The following is a 19,669-nucleotide window of genomic DNA, read 5'->3' on the forward strand; positions in this document are numbered from 1 at the left end:
ATCAAAGAAGAAAGAGAAAGTATTGATAGAATATTTAGCTATTGGAATTTTTTATTGAAAAAAAAAACTCCATTGCTAATCTACAGTGACCCTTCATGCTTAGAGAGATTGTTGGAGCAATGTTTTATGGTTTCACTCTATATTGTAGAGAGTATTTTGGGTTTAGCTAGATTATTGGTGATGCTCCGTTAATTTTAGTCCAACTAAGTTATATCAAATTTTCAATTTCTTTACTTTTCCTTTAGTGTGACTTCTACTCTCTCTCTCTCTCTCTCTCTCTCTCTCTCACTCATGCGCGCACACATACACACAAAAATCTTCCTTTTGAATGTGAGTTATTGCCTCTTTGTGGGTTTCACCACCATTCTCTTTTTGGGCCAAGAACAAGTCTTTACTAACTACCATTTAATTTCGTATGGACTTTTTTACTCCGCACATCAATCATACGCCATCTATGAAAGCTTATGTTAGAGAGCACAAACTACGAACTAACACTCTATTTGAGAATACCACTAATAGCGATATACCCAACACAATTTGGTACAACATAAATATATGAAATTTTAGTAATAGATTGTATTGGGATCAAACTTGGACAAACATACGTACAATGGTTCTTTTTCCACACCTTATTGGATAATTAATTGACGTTTGTGAAAAAACAATAGTGTGACTTCTACTAAGTTATATCAAATTTTCAATTTCTTTACTTTTCATTTAGTGTGACCTCTCTCTCTCTCTCTCTCTCTCTCTCTCTCTCTCTCTCTCTCTCTCTCTCTCTCTCTCTCTCTCTCTCTCTCTCTCTCTCTCTCTCTCTCTCTCTCTCTCTCTCTCCGTACAATGGTTCTTTTTCCATACCTTATTTGATAATTAATTGACGTTTGTAAAAAATAATAGTGTGACTTCTACTAAGTTATATCAAATTTTCAATTTATTTACTTTTCCTTTAGTGTGACTTCACTCTCTCTCTCTATATACGTGTACAATGGTTCTTTTTCCATACCTTATTGGATAATTAATTGACGTTTGTAAAGAATAATAGTGTGACTTCTACGAAGTTATATCAAATTTTCAATTTCTTTACTTTTCCTTTAGTGTGACTTCTACTCTCTCTCTCTCTCTACGTACAATGGTTCTTTTTCCACACCTTATTGGATAATTAATTGACGTCTGTAAAAAACGACAGTGTGACTTCTACTAAGTTATATCAAATTTTCAATTTCTTTACTTTTCCTTTAGTGTGACTTCTACTCTCTCTCTCTCTCTCACGCGTGTATGCGCACGCGCGCACACACACAACAATCTTCCTTTTGAATGTGAGTTATTGCCACTTTATGAGTTTCACCACCATTCTCTTTTCGGGCCAAGAACAAGTCTTTACCAACTACCATTTAATTTCGTATGGACTTTTTTACTCCGCACATCAATCATACGCCATCTATGAGAGCTTATGTTAGAGAGCACAAACTACGTACTAACACTCTATTTGAGAATGCCACTGATAGCGATATACCCAACACAATTTGGTATAGCATAAATATATGAAATTTTAGTAATAGATCGTGTTGGGATCAAACTTGGACAAACATACCTACAATGGTTCTTTTTCCACACCTTATTGGATAATTAATTGACTTTTGTAAAAATCAATAGTAATATAGATGGAAAAGAGAAAGAATCAGCCTAAGACAACTCCATAGTTTGCGGCATTAAGTTTTAATTTACTTGCTATTATGAGTAAGTGTGACTTCATCAATTGAACAAAAGCAAAGTTTATACATATATATACACAGCTCTTTCTACCCTTTTTCTTGCAAGTTGAGGCTCTCCAAGTTCAACGAAAATGGCTCAGATGATTGGTACAGATAATATAGAGTCATTGAGAATTGAGTTGGCAGAGATAGGAAGAAGCATTAGATCATCTTTTCAGCATCGTACCTCAAGTTTCCGAAGCAGTGCTTCAGGATTGAGTTCTACAAAGGGTGGTGATGATGATGCTGATGCTGATGCTGTATATGCATTGCAGTGGGCTGCAATTGAGAGATTGCCAACATTTGAGCGGCTCAGATCATCCTTATTTGATGAGGATGGTGATGATGTTGGTGCTAATGATACTAAAGAAAAAAGGGTTATTGATGTTACCAAGCTTGGAGCTCAAGAACGGCAAGTCTTCATAGAGAAGCTCATCAAGCACATCGAGCACGACAACCTTCGCTTATTGAGGAAAATTAGAAACCGGATAGACAAGTAATTGAGCCTTCTACTTTCTTGTTTACTTTTTTCTAGTAAAAAATCATACGAGCAAGATATGAATGTAGAATCATTATGAATGGAATTGATGCCATAGTAAGTCATACAAAGAGATTAGAGAAACAAAAACTTGCATTCCAATATATGAACATTCATACTAGTATACTACTATTCTTTATTGCTGCTATTAATTGCTCTTAGGATTATTTTTCATTGCTCAACGAGCTAATTAATGTATATTTTGCACTTCTTTTAATGTCTTCATTTATACTTTTGTTCCTGTATATATGAAGGATTCATTTTGTTGAAACTGAACTGTATTTGCAGAGTTGGTGTAGCATTGCCCACTGTGGAGGTGAGATACAAAAATCTGCATGTGGAGGCAGAGTGTGAAGTGGTTCATGGCAAGCCCTTACCAACTCTATGGAATTCTGTTAAAAACATGCTTTCTGTAAGTACTTTCTTTTTAAGAGTATTTACTATTTAGAGCTTGATCAGATACTATTTTGTCAGTGGATTCTGGACTACCTGGAGTATGAATATGGCCAATTAGCAAAGAAAAATGGATTAGGAGTTAGGATCGATGAGCCAAAAAAATGGTGCAGATGCACGTGAAAATGCATACAATTAAGCAAATTGTCTGTACTCTGATGTGGCTATCTGACATTTGACAATTTTTTATTTATTCTTTTTGGGGTAGGACAGTTGACAATTAATCTAATGGAGAAACCTGGATTTTCAGAATCTTTTTGAGTTGAATAAACTATAATTTATTACAGATATAAAATGTTTATATTATCTACTATTTGTAAAAATATATATTTTAAAATTTTTTATAAAAAGCATTTTTTCCAGTTATTTTATAACAAGTATATTTTCTTTCTTTCTTTCTTAACAGGTATTCACTAAGTTGCCAGGTTCAAAGTCACGACTAGCTAAGATAAGCATAATTAACGAAGTTAGTGGTATCATAAAGCCTGGAAGGTAGCTTTTTGCCTTTTTCTTAGTCAATTTTATGATTTAGGTTTTATAGTCTTTTATTGAATATACTAGTAGTATATACGTGCGACGTATAGATTAATTAAAAATTCTATGTAAAAGATAAATTTATTTTAAAATAGTAACAAGATTTTAGTGAGTCACTTGAAATTTTAAAATAGAGTTTCATCTAGATTAAATTATCGAAATACAAACATATATTAAACTACTTGATATAAGGATGATATTTAATGTAAATTGTATTATATTAAAATAAAATATTATGATAAATTATCAAAATAATTGAAACAAATTTAAAATTTTATTGAGATAAAATTTTAAATTTTTTGAAACTTAGCTAATAGAGTTTAGTTGAAAAAAACTATAGTTGGATTAGAATTTTAACTTTCTTGAAACCTAACTAGTAATTTTTTTTTATCTCAAAAAAAAAAAAAAAGACCTTATATCTAATAAATTAAGGGAAATGCTAACGAATACCCTTTGGGCATTGGTTAAAAATCCATTTAAAGAAAATTTTTATGAGAAAAGAAAAAAAAACAATTAATGTTTTAACAGTTTCTTTCATTTCTTATAAAAGTTGTGTCAAAATTTTCCTAAAATGGATTGTTAACCAATACTCTAAAGGCACTCATTAGCATGACCCATAAATTAATAGCCATATTGAAAAAGGAATTTATAAAGCATATGATATGGCTATCTTCTGTCACCTTACATACATTTTTGTCTTTATTGTAAGCTTTAAACTAGGCAGTAAGGCTATAAATGAGAAGAGCCCAAGCAAAAAAAGAAAAAAGAAAAAAGAAAAAAAAGAAAGATTAATGAATATGCTCGTGACCAATAGGGCTTGATAAAAAACAAGTCGTGCCTAGGCTCGTTTATGGGCTTATTAATAAGTTTTATATGGGCTTGAAAAATAGATTCATATCATAGTAAGTTTTTCCATTTATTGGGAGTTGAGAGAACACTCTTCCAAATCAAATAGGCCTGAGAATATGCTTAAAATGGGTGTGATAATGTATTGGTGTAGGATCTTAAGCTCAGGAGCTTTATATTGAGCTTGAGATTGGCTTGAATAATGAATTAAGTTGAAGAAGTTGAGCTTAAGTTTTTAGGCATTTTGACAAGTTCGAGTTCAAACATTGTTTGTAGGCTTGGTTTGAGCTTGAACTAAGTTTGAACATTTTACTTTTGTTGATGAGCTGAGTTCGAACATTTAATACTTGACAATGTTTGGTTTATTCAAGCTAAACCCTTTTTTATTCTGCTAAAATATATTTTCGAGGGACTTGCAAGTTGAAACTTTCTAAATTTTGGGGGAAAAAAGATCAAAATTAAACCAACATTTTAAGAACAAAATTATATTTCAGCCTTTTCAGTTGTCATTGTAGTCCCTTGAACTTGGATATATCATTTCTCGTTAGTATTCATTCCCTTTTTTTCCCCTCTGAACCAATTGTCTTTGAGCTTTCATCTTGCTCCTAATTGCTATCTCAAACTTATCATGGATGCAGTCATGTTTTGTACTATTATTTCTTGTACATGTCACCCTGTTCATCTTAGCTGCACTTCAAGTTGATTTTTTTCTTGAATGCTCTTTACCATACATAATAAACATAATCATCAATTGAAAAGGAAAAAATACTGAAAGAATTTTCGTAATGGAAACTGCAATAGTTAAAGTTCAAACGATCTCTTTTACTGGATAAAAAAAAGTTAAATATGTATTTACTGTTTCTGTGGTGCATATCAGCACATGGATGAATAGAATTATAGATATACTTAAATTTAGGTTCATCACTTTGTTGGCTTGTCCATACATCTTCGAAATGGTATTTATTTTAATGATAAAATTGGATATTTTCATTGCAGAACTTTCACTTGGGAAGGTTATAATACTTTGATATTTGTAATCTTCTTTGATATACTACCCTCATAATTTATGATGCTTTGGACTGGGAATATTATCCCTTCAATTTGCACTTTCTTGTATAAAACAACAAGAACAATAACAACTACATTAGAGTCCCAAAACTTTGTGGTTGGCTATGAATCTTCCAGACATTAATCTGGGCGGGAAATTTGTAATCTTTTTTGTCATTCTACCTTATCTAAAATCATACTCTATTGCCTCCTCAATTGACATGTTCTCATTCATAATAAACCATATGAGAATTTTTTTTTTTTATAGAAATAAAGAAGTTGAAAGAAGTGTATTTACATGGTTTTACCTTTCTTGCAGGATAACTCTATTGCTTGGTCCCCCGGGTTGTGGGAAGACCTCCCTTTTGAAGGCTCTGTCAGGAACTCTAAACCAATCTCTCAAGGTTTCACACATTCACAATACTGAAAATGACTATATAAACCATAGAATGAAGATATAAAAATCAAGAGAATCTCAAAGCTAAACCTATCTACATCCTGGAAACTTAGGGCCCATTTGGTAGAGGAGTTTGAATAATGTTGTTTGTAATTTTTTGAAATACGTGTGAGTGAAAAAGTGTGTAGAAATGTATGTAAGGCTGTTTAAAAACTGAAAATGTGAGTTTGAATCACTCTACCAAACAGGCCCTTAAATTTTTAAAATTGAAATATGCTTATCCCCTTATCTTAAAATTAAATATGCGCATAAAAATGAATCGAGTTTTTGAGTTGTTAACTTTTTCGATGGGATGTACTTTAGTCTGTTCGCAAGTGCTGTATTATTTATCTATTTGCTTTTTTCCAATAGATTACTGGGGAGATTACTTATAATGGATACAAGCTAGAAGAGTTTGTCCCTCAAAAGACTTCAGCTTATATTAGTCAAAATGACAAGCACATTCCAGATATGACTGTCAGGGAAATACTGGATTTTTCAGCGCGTTGTCAGGGTGTTGGAAGCCGAGCAGGCAAGCATTCCTTAGTGTTCACATTATAGATGGTTTAGTTATGATGTCCCTTCACTGCACAACAGTGACAATAATAACAGCACCATTTGTTGTTGGCCAAATGAAGATATTATGGTGGAGGTCAGTAAAAGGGAGAAGGAAGCTGGAATTATTCCTGATCCAGACGTAGACACTTATATGAAGGTACCTGTTGCATCTCCAGTCTTCTTTTCCTTCATGTGGTGTAGTCATATGTACTTCTGTAGCATGGCTGAGTTTTTGTTCTCTATATGTATTATATGGAGAAGCCAACTGATTTTGCTACATGAAAAATCAACTTGCTTATCCTAGTTTTTAACAACAAACTTGGAAACAAAGCCCATAAAACTACATGAGAAAACGTTTTTGCTAAAATGATGGAAAACTTTAGATAATGCGAAAAATTATTGATCAAATCTTGAACGTTCTCTGCTAGACATGGAAACAATCATATTATTAGCAAAAGACATTGAAATGTGTAGGATTCTGATGGTGCTAATGTTATATTGCTTGTGGAATGACAAAAATATAACGTCAATTTAGTTTCCTTTTAAATTTAGATTCTTACTTAATAATGTTATGAGTATTTCGCATCTGATCTATGTGATTCTATTATGATTTTCATTTTGGATTTTAAATCAAACTATTAATAAGAATCAACAGGCCTATTTTTTTGTAGTTGCTAATTTAAAATTTTCACTCAATGTATTTGAATGTTGTCATTAGAATATGTTCTATAGCAGCATGGGTTACATGTGGGCATTATCATGTAAGTTGATATAAATTAATGTACAGAAGAGTATATTTAGTATATTTATTGATTGATATCAAATGGAATACTTGAAATACTATAATTCTTATGCAAGTCTATTTAATACTTCACAACACAGTCATGTTGATATTATTTTGTTCCTACCTCTTAATGGTATTCATGAGATTAGATGTTGTAATATTGATTATGCTACTTGTTCTGACAGGCAATTTCAGCCAAAGGACTAAAAGGAAACCTTCAAACAGACTACATACTAAAGGTCATTCTTTTTTAACTGACCTGAAAGTAAACATGTACCCTGTAATTGATACTTGCCTTACCAATCTATATATGTTGCTGCCGTGGCTTCTCAGATCCTTGGACTTGATATCTGTGCCAACACTCAAGTTGGAGATGCCATGAGAAGAGGTATCTCTGGTGGTCAGAAAAAGAGATTGACAACAGGTAAATTGAATAGAAGACTGATAGCTGTTCTGCTATCTAGTAGTTTTAGTTATAGAGAGAACTAAACCCAGTTTCCGATAAGAATTTTGACCACAGGAATCAAATTAAATTTTGGCAGGGGAGATGATTGTAGGACCTACAAAAGCCTTGTTTATGGATGAAATAACAAATGGATTAGACAGTTCCACTGCATTTCAAGTTGTTACATGTCTTCAGCAGCTAGTGCATATCACAGATGCTACTGTACTAGTTTCACTTCTTCAGCCAGCACCAGAAACCTTTGATATTTTTGATGACCTTATTTTAATGTCAGAAGGGAAGATTGTGTATCATGGTCCACGTGATCATGTTCTAAATTTTTTTGAGGATTGTGGTTTTAGGTGTCCTGAGAGGAAAGGGGTTGCTGAGTTTGTCCAAGAGGCAAGTGAATAGAAGCCTATACTCGTCTTTTAAAAAAAAAATGTTTGTTTGAAAGAACTACTTCATCCTATCTTTATGCAGGTTATCTCTAGGAAAGATCAAGCACAGTACTGGTATCAAATGGAAGTACCCTACAGTTATGTTTCAGTTGATATGTTCTCTAGGAAATTCAAGGAATCTACTTATGGAAAGAAGCTGGATGAAGAGCTTTCAGAGACATATGATAAATCCCAAAGCCATAAAGATGCTCTTTCCTTTAGTGTGTATTCTCTTTCTAAATGGGAACTATTTAGAATATGTGCTTCAAGGGAGTATCTTCTCATGAAAAGGAATTCTTTCACCTATATATTCAAAACAACTCAGGTGAAGATTCATACTTTTGCGTTTCTTTCTCATTCTTTTTTTCTTCTTCTTTTGGACAGCCACCCGGGGGGGAGGTAAACCTATTAATCTGAAAATATGTTTTCCTTTTCTTTTCTATCTGCAGCTTCTCATCACTGCATGTATCACGATGACTGTATTTTTACGGACCCAGATGGAGATTGATATTCTTCATGCAAATTACTATATGGGTTCCCTGTTTTATGCTCTTGTCATCTTTCTTGTTGATGGAATTCCAGAGGTGTCCATGACTATTCAAAGGCTTGAAGTCTTCTACAAACAAAAAACATTTTGTTTTTACCCAGCTTGGGCATATGCAATTCCAGCAAGTATTTTAAAGGTTCCTATTTCATTTGTGGAATCTCTAGTTTGGACATGTCTTACGTATTATGTCATTGGATATAGCCCTGAGGCCGAAAGGTGAGGTTGACATGAAAATATGTAGATTTATTATTGCATTTCCCCCCTATTTTGGTTCATCAACTAGCAATTGCATATCCAAAGCTTCTCAAGTGCTATAACCTCAAAAAAAGCATTTTATACTAGTACTTTCTTTTGCTCAAGAAGTCTCAATTTTTTTAGTTATGAATCTCTGATCGTTTTCTGTGTGCTCAGGTTCTTCCGTCAGTTCATTCTTCTTTTTGCAGTGCATTTATCTTCATTATCCATGTTCCGTTTCCTGGCATCAGTCTTCCAGACCAATAATGCTTCCATGACAGCTGGTACTTCTGCAATATTAATAGTGTTAATATTCTCTGGCTTCATTATAACTCAATGTAAGGTTATCTTACCTCTTCTCCAATCTCATTCTAATATAATCAATTAAACGGATGAGCTGAGCCGTGCATCTGGTTGCAGCTTCTATGCCTGTTTGGTTGAAGTGGGGTTTCTGGGTTTCTCCTATCACATATGGAGAAATGGGCCTTTTTTTAAATGAATTTCTTGCCCCACGATGGCAAAAGGTGAGTCTCTCATTACATAACAAATAATCCTTTGTCTATTTTTAGCTAATACAGCTACTTATGAGCAAGGGGCAGACCTACCAGTTGTATGGCTCCTCCAAAGAGATCGGCATTGAAAGACACTCATCTCTGATCAATATGTTATTTCTTGAATACCAATATTCTTGCTTAATAGTGAATCTTAGCTGAAGTTCTAAGTAATGCACAATCGAATTACAATTAAACATTGTATACTATAAATTGTCTGCTTATACATGCTGCCAAACAACTAATTTGGCTGTAGGACATGTGCATTAATACTCCTAGTATAAACCTGTCAATAGCTTGCCTTTTCTGTAATTAACTTTTTCATTAGCATCAAGAGTATATGTATGGTCTTACTGGCTAAGTTTGTTTTCCTTTCTTTTCTGTAGATGTTATCCACAAACACCACGATAGGGCAAGAAATACTCGAAAGCCGTGGACTAAACTTTGATGGATATCTTTATTGGATATCACTCGGTGCCCTATTTGGATTCATAATTGTTTTTAACATTGGATATGTCCTGGCCTTAACTTTCTTGAACTGTAAGTTTGTGTTCTTGATTGCTATTATATTTTAACTTAAACAGCAATGCAACAATAGCTAGATTTTGATTCATCCGTGTTTAATAAACATCTAGCTCCTGGATCGCCTCGTGCTATTATCTCGCATGAAAAGCTCTCCCAAATACAGGGAAGTGAAGATTCACGTGATGGTTCCCGTGTAGAAAAAAAGTCTGGAAATTCTCCTACACAGAATAGTATAGAACCAAATAAAGGTTTTATCAATTTTATTGTTCTTCTGCTTATTCTTCAGATCATTACTGTAAACATATATTTCTCCAACATTTGAACGAGTGTCTTGTCTCAATTAACAGGTAGAACGGTATTACCATTTACACCCTTAACAGTAGTGTTTCAAGATGTGCAATACTATGTTGACACCCCCTTGGTAATTACATTTAATTCATTTAAGGTTATGGTTGCTGCTGGATTGATAGCTGTTTACATTACATCATATTAATTCCTGTCATTGTTTTTCCTTTTTGGCTTCTAGGAAATGAGAGAAGAGGGATTCACCAATAAAAAACTCCAAATTCTTTCTGATATTACGGGTGCATTGAAGCCTGGTGTTCTTACAGCATTGATGGGTGTCAGTGGAGCTGGGAAAACAACTCTTCTGGATGTCTTAGCCGGAAGAAAGACTAGTGGCTATATTGAAGGGCACATAAAAATTGGAGGGTATCCCAAGGTTCAAGAGTCGTTTGCTAGGGTGTCGGGTTATTGTGAACAAACAGACATACATTCTCCTCAAATCACAGTTGAAGAATCGGTGATATTTTCTGCTTGGCTACGACTGTCTCCTCAGATAGACTCAAAAACTAAAGCTGTAAGTTCTCTATGTACTGACATGAATCAAAGGTTTGGTTTTATATTCATCATTGAGATAATATTTTGTGAAAGCTACTTTGACATGTCATGCAGGAATTTGTGAATGAAGTCTTGGGGACCATTGAGCTTGATGGAATAAAGGATGCCTTAGTAGGCATACCTGGCATTAGTGGTCTATCAAATGAGCAGCGCAAGAGGCTTACAATAGCTGTGGAGCTTGTTTCTAACCCGTCTATTATCTTCATGGATGAACCAACAACAGGTTTGGATGCAAGAGCAGCTGCAATTGTTATGCGAGCTGTGAAGAATGTAGCTGATACAGGAAGAACAATTGTTTGTACCATCCACCAGCCAAGTATTGACATATTTGAAGCATTTGATGAGGTATTTTTTATTTTTTATTTTTTTAAGAATTTAAAATTGTAAGGGTAAGTAAAATTTTAAAACCAAGAAGCCTTTACATTTTCCTTGGAGTTTTTATTAATCTCAGAAATACATGCATTTGTACTGAGGAAATAAATAAAGGCCTAGACGTTTTTTTAGATTTGACTGAAATGGAGAAAATATCGTACTCTTGAGGAGAAGCAACCAGATTATAAATTTGTGAGATGCATTCCAGCCTACTACCCAAAAAGAGTATATGAGACCCTAGTGTTGGATAATAAGCAACAATTTTCTTGTTATCGAATCTAGAATAGTTACTTATCTCATGCCTTTCTTGCCAATGCAGCTAATTCTTCTAAAAAGAGGTGGACATGTAATATACTCGGGATCATTAGGACAACATTCAGCTTGTGTTATAGAATATTTTGAGGTCAGTTTGATGTAGCAACGCATTTTATCTATTGCTTTTTTCCCCCAACTTTCATTTTCTTTTAGTAATACTGTTTACTTTGAGTAATTAATTTTATTGATCTTCTTGTTACTGAACTTTTACTTTGACAGAGTATCCCTGGAGTTCCGAAGATTAGAAATAATTACAATCCGGCAACATGGATGTTAGAGGTCACTTCTATATCCGCAGAAGCAGAACTTGGTGCAGATTTTGCCCAGAAGTACAGGGATTCTGCTTTATACGAGTGAGTTGCTGAGTTCAGCTACAATTGTCATTGGTTTTGTTGCTGTATAATATGAAATAATGTCTCTACTAGGTAACTTTGATACCATGGAATTTCTGCCATAGCTTCTTCCTGACGTAAAGATAATTAAATCAAAAACCATTTGCTTTTCATCCTTTTTAAAATGCATGGGGGAATGGCCTTGTGTTTTGTTTGTCCATCCTTGTAGTGTTATAAGGTATCAAGGTTGTGCTAGTCTCTCTTAAGAACATCTATTTTGTGGAACAAAATATTGTCCTCAAGATGAATGATCTTCATATGACCTGCATTGGCATTTTAAAATTTGATGTGATTTCTAATATTATCCCATTTGCAGGAAAAACATGGAGCTTGTAAGGCAGTTGAGTAGTCCACCTCCTGGGTCAACAGATCTGTATTTTCCTACACGCTTTTCACAAAATGGTTGGGGACAATTAAAATGTTGCCTATGGAAACAGCATTTGGCTTATTGGAGGAGTCCTGCATACAACCTTATGCGTATCATGCATACGCTTATAACAGCTTTAATTTTTGGGGTGCTTTATTGGGACGATGGAAAAAAATTGTAAGTTTTAATGTCTAAGATTTCTACTACCTTTACAGGATGTTTATTACATTTTAAAAGTTTCTAGTCCTACCTACCGGATACCTTGGCAAAATTGAGCTTGCGCATTGTAAGTGACAGTAGAACCAGGATTTCTTTTATGAAGTGTTTGTATAAGAAGCGTGATTCTTACAGTTGTAGATTTTTCTTTGCTTAAGATTGTGCATCTGTAAGATATACAATTTTCTGCATGATGTTGTAGTTATGCAAATATCTAATTTTGATTCTTATTTTATCCATTAGGAATAACCAGCAGAATTTGTTCAATATATTTGGTTCCATGTATGTTGCCGTGCTCTTCTTGGGCATAAATAACTGCTCAACAGTTCTACCATATGTTGCAACAGAGCGAACAATTATGTATCGGGAAATATTTGCGGGGATGTACTCTTCATGGGCTTATTCACTTGCACAGGTATAATTTTCTTTGGAACTAATTGAATTTATCGTTGGCTGCTTTCAGGGCAACGTTGTAAATTTGATGTACTTTGGATTCTTGCTAGATCTTCGAGAGAGATAGCATGAGAAATTTATCTCATCTTTTCCAAATGCTTTTACATGTTTACTTGTGCTAGCTAGATCCAAAAAGGGAAGAGAGTGAAAGAGAGGTGGATACTAATTTTAGTTTTATTCAATGCTTAGTAGTTGTGGATACTAATTTTGTAGGTGATAGTGGAGATTCCTTATCTCTTCATCGAAACTGCTATTTTTGTGACGATCAGCTATCCAATGATTGGATATTATGGGTCAGCTTATAAGGTTTTTTGGTACTTCTATACAATATTTTGTTCCTTGCTCTACTTCAACTATTTGGGAATGCTACTTGTGTCATTGACGCCAAACTACATGGTAGCTGCAATTTTGTCCTCAGCCTTCTACACATCATTCAACCTGTTTGCTGGTTTTTTGATTCCTAAACCGGTAAGTTAAGGCTACAAAACTCCTCTCTATTGTGGCCATAGAGTACGTGTGGGCGCTAAGATTTAAAAAGCAGATATAGTAGAACTGATCATATTGTTCTACTCTTGCAGCAAATTCCAAAGTGGTGGATCTGGATGTATTATCTGACCCCTACATCTTGGTCACTTAATGGTATGCTTACATCACAATATGGAGATATAAATAAAGAGATTGTGGTATTTGGAGAAACCAAAACAGTTGTTGCATTCTTAGAAGATTACTTTGGGTATCACCACGACCAGTTAGCTATTGTGGCGGTTGTTCTCATTGCCTTCCCCCTTGTTTTTGCATCCTTGTTTTCATTCTTTATCGGACAGTTAAAATTCCAGCATAGGTAGAGGAAGGAGATGTTGTCCGTTGCTTGCAAGCCCTTTCGTTTGCAAGTAACTGTTGATTCAATGTGGTAAGAACTGTCACATATTTATCAAGTAATGTATTGCTTCAGTGTAATAAGAACTACTATAAACTTATCAAGTTAAAAAATTATGTGTACAATATTTACATTTTAGATAACACGAATTGTTAACATTAGAAATTCAAATTACAACATGCATTGTCTATAAACTGCCTTGCTAAGATATTGTGTAGTAAGTAACTCTATACATTTTAACTTCGAAAGGCATATTCACAAACACACTATACATTTGGGATTTGTTGCGTGACAAATCAAGTTTTATAATGGACATGTTGTAAATTGTAGGTGATAGTTGAAGTTCCCTTTCTCTTCATCGAAACTTTTATATTTGTGACTATCATATATCCAATGATTTGATGTCATGGGTCAGCTTATTAGATTTGCTAATACTTCTATGCTAGACTTTGTTCCTAGTTGTACTACAATTATTTGGGAATGCTACTTGTTTCATTCACACCAAACTTTATGGTAGTTGCAATTTTGTCCTTAGCCTACTAGACGATATTCAACCGTTTTGCTAGTTTTTAGCTTTTGATTCCAGAATTGATAAGCAAAGGTTGCAAAACTGTCTCTAGTGAGGCCATAGTGTATTTGTGAATGTGAAAACTTATGAATATATAGTTGAACTTGATTATATATTGTACCACTCTTGCAGCAAATTCCAAAATGGTGGATATAATTGTATAGTTTGACCCTTACATATTGGATGCTGAATAGTTTGTTTACATTGCAATATGGAGCCATAAATAAGGACATTGTGGTATTGGAGTATTTTAAACAATAAACTAGTAAATTTAATGAAAAGACATGGAAGTTTTATGCACTAAATGAGGAGTTAGTGTTGCAGTCAAATTTTGAATCCCCAGTGTGGAGATTTATCGGGTCTAAGTGTAATTTTTCTTTTAATTGTATTCACTAACATTTGTCATTTAAAAAACCTAAAGCTGTTGTTGCAAGATCTATTGTCGCTGATGCTTTGAGTTTTCAAGTCCAATTTATGTGCTTTGGGTTCTTCATAGAAGATTGAGAGCTATAACATGAATATGCTGATTTTATGTAGCTTATTGGAAATTAAGGGTTAGCTTATAAGTCTTCCTAGTATTTCTATGCAACATTTTCTCTACTTCAATTATCTGACAAATGCTACTTGGTTCATTGATACCAAACTTCATAACCACAATTTTGTGCATGACCTTTTGCAAGTAATTTGTTGATTGATGTACTAATCAATGATGATAGGAAAATTTGTTTAGCAAGATTGGTTGTAATTGGTCAAGTTATCATGCAAGCAATCAATCTCAAAATACACACCAAGTTTTACGTGAAAAACCCTCTAATATAGAGGAAAAAACCACGGGACAAACCCGATCAATCCACTATAAGGAAAATAGAGATTACAACACTTAAGTCTATGCATACAACTGAGTACACAACAAATTGGGAAAATACAAGAATATTAATTCTCTAAGAAAAATATAATCTCACCACAAAACCTGAGAACTTGGCAAGTACCTACCTCGCCTTTCATGTTTCACCATGTGATGTAATACGCAAGCTCTAATGCCACTATGAAATGGTGAAGGAGTTTCTTTCGTAGGTATTTCTCAAAAGTGCATCCATGAGTTAAAATTTGCTCGAGTAGAAAATATGCTTCGCCACATATTAGAATTTGAGTTCTAGTTTAAATCTGAACAAAAGAAAAATTTAACATGAGGGTTTGACATACACAAAAAACAGTATGTAAAAGCATGTTATGATAGAAGGTTAATAAGAATATGATGATTTAGCTTACATTAAAAGAGCACAAAAAAATACAAATAAATTGCCAATTATCTCGTCAGATAGCATCACTTGATAATGATTTTTTGGGAAATTTATAACTAAATTTCTATTCACTAGGCATGAGAGTTATCATAACATGAATAAAATGTGCAAGATTGACCAAAGAGATAAGGGGAGATAGTTGAGTTGAACTGGAAGGAAGAATCCGAATTCCGAAGGGTTGAATATGCAGCATCAGATGCATGTTGATATCTGTCTTAAGAGTTGGCCATGATAGTTTCAAGTTATTCTGTAGCTCAAGGTCCCACGAAAGTACCTTGAAGCCAATGTTGACAAGGAGGCTATCAATCCCTGGAAGAGATTATACAGACCAAGATCTGAGGGAATAGGCATTTGCTTATTCTTCAGTCATAAAGGATTTTGAAGATAGATATGATATTTATGAAAGTTAGTGTAGAAAGAATTTGTTCAGAAAGGTTTAATATGTTGGTGCATGTCAAATTTACAACTCCCTATGTAAATTCCCAATTACAAAAACTACTAAGATGCTAAAGGTGAGATGCAATCAAGTACTAAAGTCTCCAACTCTGCCTAACTGTGAAGCAGAAGCTGAAGTATGACCCCTCTCAAAAACAGAGGATGATCTTTGAGCAAAATCGATAAGATGGAAAATGTCCTAGGGTTGCTATGCATGTTGGAAATGGAAAAAAGCTTATAAAAATGCATTCCATATCCAAATGTCCCAGAGCTGCTAGTTATGTCGGAAATGGAAAATCCAAGTATTTTAGTACAATTACCAACAAGTTGTGCAGATTACCCACTAATGAACATTGAAAAGCCTAATTTCCACAAGAATAAGAAGAACAATAAGAAAATATACCCTAAAAGGGGAAGCGAGGGGGATTTCTTGGCTTTTCATGAAATTGATTACTTGTACCGACCGAGTAAACTCACACCAGCAATGATTGTGAAGAGGCCAACACCTTTCAACCAACAACATTCATGTTGGAACTTGAAAACAGCAACATGAATATCAGAAAATAATGTTAAACAAATGGTACCACATTGGCAGCTTCCAAACAAGCATTTCACCAGTAGGAAATTAACTAACAAGTTAAAAATGATCATGCCACTATGTTGATTATCAATTCCATGCAAATTATAATGAATCTTTTGAACTGTTTTAGAATCAAATCCATGGACAGTGGACCAAAAATAGAACTTGAATTGTAGCAGTGGAAAACAGAAATTGGTATTCACTAGGCCACAAGACACTGCTGATGCAAACCTTCCACGTAAGCCTGATGATGAGGAAAAAATAAAGTACATGAGGCCACAATGAACAATATTGGCTGTAGCAGACCAACATTCTCCATGCTTAGAACTTTAAACATTGGCTGGCTACTAGCTTAGTGAGCTTCATCTTTGATCTGACCCACGAATGACAACCAAATCCACAAATTAATGTAGAGAATGATATAAGAAAGTAAGAGTTGCAAGCCAGAAAGAGCAATAATTGAAGGACGAAATTGAGAATTGGTCATTGGCAATAGTTCTACGTAAAAAGGGGAAACTTACTTCCTTTGGCAGTTCAAAATCCATGCTCGCATCCCCAAGTTCTTGCTGAACATAGTTTCTCCATCCTCCAAGGTCTCTTGTAAAGTGACTAACTTTTTCCTAGTGGCAGGGATTTAGGGCTTATTCAGGGTAACAAACATCATTAGAAGCAAGAACTTTGCAAAGAAAACATACTTTTTTAAATGTTTAGAATTATAATACTTTTAATCACAATGAACAACAATGTTAACGGTCTAAAATAAATTTATAGTAGTCTAACCTCTATTGAAAAGGAGCTATAACACGTTAAGAGGAATTTCAAAGTATAAGCAAGGATGAGCATCAGGAGCAACACATGAGTAAATTAAAAAGTAATCAGAATGACTCTTTATTTTTTGGTTTTTTTTAAAAATATTATTTTTAAAAATTGGGTTCACTAGAAGGACAGACTATTTCCTGCAGCAGAGTATCAACTATACAGTAAACTTTACTACTACGCATTGCAACACATTTAATTCCTAAGCAAGATTCGGAGCATAAAAATAACCCAGAAAATATCATTTTAATTCCTATAAAAAACAGAGCTACCAAACACTTTATTTAAATGAGAAGTAGCAATAACTATGGAATTAGAAATCAAACAAACAAAACAGAAGTTAAGGGAAAAATATACCATATATGATATTTTGAGTGGCTTTATCTTCCTCACTTTCCTTTGGGAGTGAACGCATAGAGCTCATGCTCATTTTGTTCTGCAGCTAAATCCTTGACCTTCCTGATGGGGTTTTCTCTTTGGGATTGATCTTCCTTATCAGATGTAAATAATTTCTCGGTACGGTATATGTTAAATCTAAAAGGCTTTGTCTATGATCTGAATCATGAGCAACAAATAGATGAAGTTGTTTTGAGATTTAATCAGAGATTACACTAGAAGATGAGCTAGATATGACATTGTCAGTGATTTTTGGAGGTTCAGCCACAAAAGCTCGTGTATACTGCAAATTTCCTATAGAGAAAGAGTACTCTTTTTAACACAAATTTCAAATGTATAAATTATAATTTTGTAGCAACTTCTTGATATTACACAGTTCAGTCCTTTCAAAATTAGGGAACTAAAAAAACTCCAATTTTAACTCCATAACACAAAAAGCTAATAAAAATGGTAAATCAAATTGCAATATCTTGTAAACCACAAAAGCTGCTCTTGAGCTATGTGAAAATTATCAATTATCAAACAGATATATTGGAGCAGTTTCCAAGGTAGAGGCAGTTATGGTTAACTCTTAAAGTTAATAATGGCAGGGGAGGTCTTTTTAGTAGATTACTGGATCCTGAATGCTGTAGACAGTATCAAAGGTGCCACTAACATCTCATGCTCTCCCAATCATGGTGCCATAGAATAAAATTTCAGTCATTAATATAACAATTCCCTTTTAAGCAAGCTGTGATTACCTTATGGACCAGAGTTTTGAATTAAGCCTGCAATAATAAACAAGTTCAAGGAATGAGAAAATAAACAGATAGCATAAAACAATTGATGTAACTAATAAGAAAATTTTCTGTTTATGCAATATCTTCATTTTAATTGGTAGCCATAGGCCCAAATAAATCAGACTTCTACTCTTGATACTGTTTGTCTTTATTGTCAATTATAATTAGTCTGTGTCTAATACATAAATATTGAAATTGCAAGGACATTTTGAAATTTAAAATCTAAATATTGGTGGAAAAGTAAAGGAAATCATAGATACAATGTAATGGTATATTGTTACATTCAAAAAGTTAAGGGATAAATTGATAATGGTCCGAACCAAAGTGAGGTAATTTTTCATTTACCCTAAATATATATATATATATATATATAAAATAAATAAAATCTAGAGATAAGCCTCCTATACTCTATAGTATAAGAAACAAGTGAATTATCAATAACACAACAAAGTCTTAATCCCAAAATTTGAGGAGTTTCAATTTTTAGAAACAATAGAAGGCATCCTTCCCAATATAACACACACACACAAACAATAACAGAGTCAATCTTGATAAAGGTAGACTTTAGCTTGTTGGGACTGGTTTTTTCATCTTGCAGGGAATAGAAAGTTAAAAATACTGTCACTTGAAAGGCCAAACATGGTCCTCACGAAGAAAGGTGTCCAATCAATTATAGGATGCCTTAAATCTAGCAAAACTTTTCTGCTTTGAAAAAAAAAGAAAAAAAAAAAGGCATTTTAGTGTCACATTTTAAGCTACAAATGTGCAACATTATATCATATCTTCATCAGCTTACCAATTGGTTGAAGTCTAACTGAGTCTATGTGCATCCGTTGGTCAGCCATGGTTGGACTTCAGATAAAGGGCAGGTGATCATGGCCATTGCCAGCCCCTGTAGTATGGAAGCGATGGATCAAGGGGACAGGAGAAATTTTTTGTCACATTCTTTTTAATTCATTATGAAGAAAAGATACTAAGATAGAAAGATAGAAGCTAACTACTCTGCCAAGATGCATTATAATGTTTAACTGTTACCCGAAAAAAATTTGATAAAGAAGTTTTTTCTATAGTGCTCTCTAAATTGTGCATCCATGAGTGACAATTGGCTCCATCACAAAATGTACTTCCCGAAATCTGATGTTTGGTTGAAATGAGGCCAAAAGAGAATTAAATATTCAGCACGAGGTTTTTATGGATGGAGAAAAGGGTAAGTAAA

General features: G+C 33.8%; 1 protein-coding gene and 1 long non-coding RNA gene across 4 annotated transcripts; one reads left to right on the plus strand and one right to left on the minus strand.

The window, feature by feature from the left end:
- The first annotated feature begins 1,772 nt into the window (after positions 1-1,772).
- On the plus strand, positions 1,773-13,716 carry LOC126716613 (pleiotropic drug resistance protein 3-like). The gene is made up of 24 exons (XM_050417452.1): positions 1,773-2,247; positions 2,578-2,701; positions 3,149-3,234; positions 5,489-5,573; positions 5,978-6,137; positions 6,244-6,320; positions 7,133-7,186; positions 7,281-7,371; positions 7,490-7,791; positions 7,873-8,154; positions 8,279-8,592; positions 8,788-8,948; positions 9,031-9,134; positions 9,548-9,701; positions 9,797-9,934; positions 10,034-10,107; positions 10,213-10,545; positions 10,641-10,931; positions 11,278-11,361; positions 11,493-11,626; positions 11,982-12,209; positions 12,492-12,663; positions 12,915-13,169; positions 13,280-13,716. Exons 1-24 carry the CDS (start codon positions 1,844-1,846, stop codon positions 13,544-13,546), a joined length of 4,374 nt encoding a protein of 1,457 aa, XP_050273409.1. The 5' UTR covers positions 1,773-1,843; the 3' UTR covers positions 13,547-13,716.
- Positions 13,717-14,907: 1,191 nt separating this feature from the next.
- On the minus strand, positions 14,908-19,596 carry LOC126716628 (uncharacterized). 3 transcript variants are annotated; one of them, XR_007652188.1, is made up of 8 exons: positions 19,489-19,596; positions 19,250-19,345; positions 18,415-18,441; positions 17,636-17,833; positions 16,984-17,102; positions 16,694-16,835; positions 16,286-16,388; positions 14,988-15,310 (listed from the first exon to the last, which is right to left on the minus strand). It is a non-coding gene; the product is annotated as an uncharacterized LOC126716628 (long non-coding RNA). The 3 variants fall into 3 exon arrangements; XR_007652190.1 differs by having other exon boundaries at positions 14,908-15,310; positions 16,286-16,835; XR_007652189.1 differs by having other exon boundaries at positions 14,980-15,310; positions 16,286-16,835; positions 17,636-17,968.
- Positions 19,597-19,669: the final 73 nt, after the last annotated feature.

The sequence above is a fragment of the Quercus robur genome, chromosome 3 (genome assembly GCF_932294415.1).
Source record: "Quercus robur chromosome 3, dhQueRobu3.1, whole genome shotgun sequence".
Classification (NCBI taxonomy): Eukaryota; Viridiplantae; Streptophyta; class Magnoliopsida; order Fagales; family Fagaceae; genus Quercus; species Quercus robur.

Coding starts and splice junctions, on each gene's coding strand:
- LOC126716613 (XM_050417452.1), top strand. CDS start 1,844: ATGGCTCAGATGATTGGTACAGATAATATAGAGTCATTGAGAATTGAG. Junction 8,155..8,278: donor ATATATTCAAAACAACTCAG/GTGAAGATTCAT, acceptor TTCTATCTGCAG/CTTCTCATCACTGCATGTAT. Junction 10,546..10,640: donor TAGACTCAAAAACTAAAGCT/GTAAGTTCTCTA, acceptor CATGTCATGCAG/GAATTTGTGAATGAAGTCTT.